This window comes from Microtus ochrogaster, chromosome 5, assembly GCF_000317375.1.
Source record: "Microtus ochrogaster isolate Prairie Vole_2 chromosome 5, MicOch1.0, whole genome shotgun sequence".
Classification (NCBI taxonomy): domain Eukaryota; kingdom Metazoa; phylum Chordata; class Mammalia; order Rodentia; family Cricetidae; genus Microtus; species Microtus ochrogaster.
The window spans coordinates 31,324,198-31,331,023 of NC_022012.1; the positions used below are offsets into that span (position 1 = coordinate 31,324,198).

General features: G+C 41.5%; 1 protein-coding gene across 1 annotated transcript; it reads right to left on the reverse strand.

Annotated features, from left to right (window-relative positions):
* Positions 1-580: 580 nt before the first annotated feature.
* LOC101995210 (olfactory receptor 151-like) lies at positions 581-1,513 on the reverse strand. Its single transcript, XM_005347058.2, has one exon. The coding sequence runs from the start codon at positions 1,508-1,510 to the stop codon at positions 581-583; it is 930 nt and encodes a 309-aa protein (XP_005347115.1). The 5' UTR covers positions 1,511-1,513.
* Between the last annotated feature and the right edge of the window lie 5,313 nt (positions 1,514-6,826).

Genomic DNA, 6,826 nt, shown 5'->3' on the forward strand with positions numbered 1-6,826 from the left:
CCTGCCCCCCCCCCCTTTTTAAATTTCCTGCCACAAGTCCCACCTAATCTTTTGCTGCCCAGCTATTCATCAGTCAGTGTTTTATTAACCAATGAGAGTAATATACATCCACATACAAAAAGATTGTTCCATGGCATGCTCTATTAGCATCATGGTGGGATATGGCAGTGTGCAAGCAGACATGGTGCTGGACAAGGAGCTGAGAGTTTTATATCTTCATACGAAGATAGCACGACTTGATCTGAGATACTGGGTGTGAGCATATATGACACCTCAAAGCTCACCCTCACAGTGACACAATTCCTCCAACAAGACCACACCAACTCCAGCAAAGCCACACCTCCTAAGAGTGCCATATCCTTTGGGGACCTTTTTCTTTCAAACTACCACAGACCTTAAAAATCAACAAATAGAAATCAGAGGTTTATGCAGAGGAAAGGAGAAAATAAGTAGAAGAAACACAGACTCAAGCACAGGAAGAAACGAGTGTTTTGTCTTCACAGCTGGGTAGGCTTACAGAAGTTATCACACAGGTGCTTTCAATCACATACTCTTACATGGTGAAAGACCAACATTTCCATCAAAGGAGTTTTCTCTTCAGTGTTTTGTCCAGGGCAGCCTTCACCTCTTTGTTCCTTAGGCTGTAGATCAGGGGGTTGAGCATGGGGATCACCGTGGTGTAGAACACAGAAGCTACATTCTCCTGGGCCAGGGAACTGGCTGTGGAAGGCTTTAAGTACATGAAGGCAGCGGGTCCATAGAATAAGCCCACAGCTGCAAAGTGGGAGCTGCAGGTGCTGAAGGCTTTGGACCTGCCCTCAGTGGAGCTGATGCGCAGGATGTTCGACAGGATGAAGGCGTAGGAAATTAGTATTGTTAAGCTTGTTGCTATAATATTGAACCCAGCTAAAAAGAAGACAGCCATCTCTACATCATAGGTACTAGAGCAGGAGAGCTTCATGAGGGGGAGGATGTCACAGAAGTAATGGCTGATGAGGTCTTCACAATAGTGTAACTTTAACATGAGGCCTGTCTCTATTGTTGAGCCAATGAATCCCATGGCATAGACAAAAGCTACCAGCATGGAGCAGAGGGCAGGAGACATGATAATGTTGTAAAGCAAGGGGTGGCAGATGGCCACGTAGCGGTCATAGGCCATCACAGTGAGCATGTAACACTCAGTAATGACAAAAACAAGGAAGAAGTAGAGCTGTGACATGCACCCATCATAGGAGATGAGGTTTCTTTTGGACACAAAGTTGATGAGCATTTTTGGGGTAATGACAGAGGAGTAGCAGAGATCCACAAAGGACAAGTTGCTGAGGAAGAAGTACATGGGTGTGTGAAGCTGTGTGTTGAGTCCAATCAAGGTGATCATGCCCAGGTTTCCCACCATGGTGACCGTGTAGATCCCCAGGAAGAGGAGGAAGAGGGGCAGCTGGAGCTCTGGCCTGTTAGTTAACCCCTTGAGGATGAACTCTGTCACCATGGAGTGATTTTCTGAAACCATTGTGTCTAGGCAGGAGTCCTGTGGGGTGGAAGAGAAGGAGCTTGTGAGGGGCTGTACTTGTCCCCCTCAGAGCAACTGGTTTTCTGCATTTGACAGCTGCTGAACAATCCTGATTATGTCAGATGCATCTTCTCCACACTGTTGCTTAGCTGTCAGAACTAGCCTAGGATTTCAGAGATCTTGAAGCTGAGAGTCTTAGGAGAGAGATCTGATTTTTTTTTTTTTTTTTTTTTACTGGTTTTACAATTGTCTCAGAGCTGTGGTTCTGGACCAGCATTTACCTTCTTACAAAAATTATCTGGTTTCATTTCATAGTCATTAAATCAGAAAGTTTATGTGGAAGGCCAGGAATATATTTCAACAGTTTCTCTAAGGATGTTTATGTTTGTCAACTTTGGAACTAATCAGTGGTCTTTTCATAGTTTGTAGCTGTCATATATGTAATTTCTTTTAATATTTATATATATGTGTTTTTGCCTGAATGTATATATGTGTACCATGTGCACGCAGGAGTCTGTGAAGGTCCAAAGAGGCATCAAATCCCCTGGATCTGCAATTACAGACATTTGTGAGAGCCATTTTGGTATCGGAAATGGAACTTGTGCTCTGTGCAAGAGCGTTAAGTTCTCTTAACCACTGAGACATCTCTCAAACCTCATCTACGCTTTTTTTAAATATTCATTTAATGATTATACTAATATTTGAAATAGGTGTCTTATGAGGATGACCTGGCATTTGTTCCTCTTTTACTGGTTGCAGGTCCAGGTCTGTATCTGAGACACAGTAACATCAGTTTAATATCACAGGACAAATCACATTTAAAAATATTCATTCAAAAGTTGAGTCAGATCACTCACACATAGAATCCCAACACTCAGGAGGTGGAGGCAGGGGAATTTCTAGGAGTTTGAGTACAGCCTGGACTATACAGTGAAACTCTGTTTCATAAGACAAATAAACAATTAAAAATCTTCCTTAAATGCTTTCTTTCTATGAAAATAGGAGTTGGCATCTAGTAGTCTCAGTGATTCAAAGGCCTTGAGGTTCTTAGGCTGTGGTCCTAGGCATTTCAGTTCCCAGTGTCACCTGCTTTGTGTGTCCACCTGGAGTAGAGAACACTGATGCCTGGATTCTGTCCAGATGTCCAGAGCACATAGCATTATCTTCAGTAAATGCTTCGCAGGCAACTTATGGGTACACTAGTTTCAGAAAGTAATGACATCCAAATCATGGCATCCTCATATTTCTAAAGGCGAATACTGAGATTACAGACATGTCTATAGGAAGCATCCATCAATGTTGGTGGATACATTATTTCACAAATTCTCTTGTGTTGGAAAATGTATTTTTAAAAAAAAAACTTTAAAAATGTAGAGATCAATGTTATAAATCCTAAAAGTTCCCTGTTAAATATGTGTGGAGAAGGATTTCTGAGAAAATTGATGCACCAGAGAGACTTGGCGTTGAACTCACCCTGCTATCTCTGGTTTTTTCCTTTGACTCTCATGTGGAGCCATGGAGTGCCTACCTGCCCTCTTAGAAATGTGTGACTTGGTCAGGTTGCGTCTTCCAGGTCTTAGGATGTGCATAGAAGAGAAATGTTGGCTAGTAGTTTGTTATTTATTAGAAAATTGAAACACTAAAAGTTACATATTATCTGAAGTTACTCAGTTTTTTTTTTGTAATTGAAAGTAGACTACTTTAATTCCAGCTCTGGGGAGGCAGAGACTCTGTGAGTACAAGGCCAGCCTGGTCTATAAAGTGAGTTTCAGAACAGTCACAGAGAAACCTGTGTTGAACCCCCGCCTGAAAAATATTCATCTCTCAGACAATACATCCAATCACAAGGAACACAATTAAGAGTAAGTTAAAGGACGATGACTTCTGTTCAATTCTGTATTTTTAAAACACTCTTGCTTTCTGTATCTTCTCTTTGTGAATCATTCATCATTTATTAAAATTAATTTATCAAATTTTGGAGCGATATGAAGGATAATGAAAAAAATATTGCACTTTTAAAAATCAAAGTGCCGTACATGCATTCATGCATTGTACTTATTAGCGATTCAGGTGAACAATGACAAAAAAAATACCAAAAAGGAAAAACATCACAAATATGTGAATATAATATGTAAAACCTGTACTACAGGACAGTATGCTGGCTGGGAACTAGGCTGGAGATTTAAACACATAAACACACAGACAGAGGCACAGGAACATGGGTCATCCTTGAAACAAGAATGCCAAGAATGCCAACTTTATTGTGCTTAGGAAGCAGCTTATATAAGGTTCTGGCCACGTCCCAGTACTCGGGATCTGTCAGCTGCAGACCCATCAGAACCCACTCACCTGCCATCAGGATCTCGTGCTCAGAGCAGCTACAAGGCTCAGGAAAACAGGTTGCTTTGCTCGGAGCAGCTGCAAGCATTTACACCGGCACAGGAAATTCAGTGTCTGGGGGTCCACAGTCCCCAACAGTAATGAAGGTTCTTATTTAGAACATGGTATTAGTAGGAATCTTCTTGTATATTTGCATTACATGCTATGGCAATGCATTATGATAAAATATTCCTTACCTTCAAAGAGATCAGAACTTTTAAATGACCTCCCAGTCAGAGTTATAACATCTGGAGGTCACTTAAGATTTAGGACTGTTATCCTACTGTGTACTAGGCCTGCTTCTTCAATCTGCTTACGAGAACAATGTAGCAATCACATCTAAGTTCATGCAAAGCTGTAATCTTTTATTCAAAGTTTTTAGTTCATATGATATATTATGATCGTGTTTTCCCCTCCCCCAGCTCCTCACAGGTCCTTCCTACCTCCCTACCTGCACAAATTTCCTCTCTCTCAAAAAACAACTAGCCAAAAACAAACATTAAACTTCCCAAACTCCAAAATCAAAGCAAAGATACCCCCAATAAGACAAAAAAAAGCTTGAAAAAAATGAAATAAAGCAAAAGCCCACTGAAATCCCCAGCAATATGCAGTTAGCTATAATTTTGAGTTATTCCTATTCCATGTTCCCTATGCAAGAGTAATGCATGTGTGTTTGTGTATGTGCCATGATAATTGTGTGCTGGAAACAGAAAAGAGTCTGGAAACAACGTTATAAGATGCATATCCACCACAAATGTTGCAGACAGCACTTGAATATTACTTGATGAAATTAATGTTTACTGACTCTGAGATTCCATCTTACACCTGACAGAATGGCTAAGATCAGAGATTCAAGTGACAACTCCTACTGGAGAGGATGTGGAGTAAGAACATTCCTCCATTGCTGGTGGGAGTACAAACTTGTTCAGCCACTATGGAAATTAATATGTCAGTTTCTCAGAAAATTGGAAATCAATCTACCCCAAGACCTAGTTATACCATTCTTGGGCATAGACCCAAAGGATGCTCAATCATACCATAAGGACATTTGCTCAACTATATTCATAGTAGATTTATTTGTAATAGTCAGAACCTGGAAATAGCCTAGGCAATCCTCTACCAAGGAATAGATAAAGGAAACGTGGTACATTTATAAAACAGAGTATTACTCAGCTGTTAAAAAACATGACATCAGAAAATTTGCAGGCCAGTAGATGGAACTAGAAAAGATCACCCTGAGTGAGGTAACCCAGACCCAGAGAGACAAACATGGAATGTACTCACTCATAAGTGAATATTAGCTGTAAAGGATAAACTATGTTACTATTCACAAACTCAGAAAACCTAGGTAACAAAAAGGTCTCCCTTGGAAGTGGAAATATAATAGATTTTGTGGGTAGACTGGGGGTAGATGGGGATGGGGGTAACAGAAGGGATCAGGTTGGGTATAGACAGGGACAGTGCTGAGAGAGATGACTGAAAGAGAGGCATTTCAGGGTGAGGTAAAACCTGGTACAAGGGAAACTCCCAGGAATCTACAAGGATGACACCAGCTAAGACTCCTAGCAATAGTGGATATGTAGCCTGAATGGGCAAGATTTCCAGCGGAGGGATCGGATAACAAACCTAGCCACATAATCTTCAACCTAAAGTCTGTCCTGCTTACAGGATGTGATGAGATTGGTGCCTAGCCCAGTTGACACCAGAGAGATTTCATCTCTCAATTGATGGGAATAGGCAGAGAGCAATAGTCAAACATTAGGTGGAGCTTGGGGAATTCTACAGAAGAGGAGGAGGAAGGATTGTAGGAGCTAGATCGGTCAAGGACACCACAGGAAAACCCACACAACCAACTAACGTGGGTTCGAGGGGCTCACAGAGACTGAACCAACAACCAGAGAGCCGGAGTCTAAGCGAGCCCCTCTACATAGATGTTACAGTTATGTAGCTTGGTCATCGTGTGGGACTCCTAACAGTGGGAGCAAGACTTGTCTCTGACTCTTTTACTGACTTTTGGGATTGTATTTCTCATACTGGGTCTCCTTGCCCAGCCTTAATAAATGGGGAGGTGCTTAGTTTTATTGCAACTTGATATGCTATGTTTTATTGCTATCCATGGGAGGCCTTCCCTTTCCTGAACAGAAATGGAGGAGGAGAGGATGGGGTGGGCAGAGGGGAGGTGTGGGAGAGGGGCTGGGAGGAGAGGAGGAGGGGAAACTGTGGATTATTAAATAAATAAATAAAAATTAAATGAATAAATAAATACACAATATTTGCTCTTTGGGTCAGTTGCAGTCAGAAAGGCAATCCCTTATAAAACTCTGTTGAAGATTTTTTTTTAAAGTATCTCTCATTCCTTCCCCATGTGGTACTTTCTGTGTTGTTCAATAAAAGAGAGAGCAAAACCCTTTGTTAGTGACAGAACACAGACACAGCCGTAGACACAGACTTGCAGGGAGAGTTTTACTAGACAGTCTTCAGGCAGGCATAGATCCAGACTCATACAACAGACAGATGGTAGAAGACACAGGGAGAGCAAGGTATCTCAAATCTGGGCTCCCTTTTGGTTCAATGATATCAAGGGGAAGTATTTTGGTTTCTTTCCTTAATTTGACACCAATGCATTATTAGTGACTTCAAGTTTATCATTAAGGTGTCAGATCTATGCAATATACGTCTAGAATAAAACAATTTCTAAATCTTTGTATAGGATTTAAAAATTGTTTGATTTTTTTTATTGAGAAAAGAAAAAAAAAAACAAGTTTCCGCCTCCTCCCAGCCTCCCATTTCCCTCCCCTTCCTCCCACCCTTCTCTCCCTCCCCTACTCCTCTCCCCCTCCTCTCCAGTCCAAAGAGCAGTCAGGGTTCCCTACCCTGTGGAAAGTCCAGGGCCCTCCCCCCTCCATCCAGTTCTAGGAAGGTGAGCATCCAAACTGG

Excerpts from the sequence above, each read along its gene's own strand:
- LOC101995210 (XM_005347058.2), bottom strand. The coding sequence starts at position 1,510 with ATGGTTTCAGAAAATCACTCCATGGTGACAGAGTTCATCCTCAAGGGG.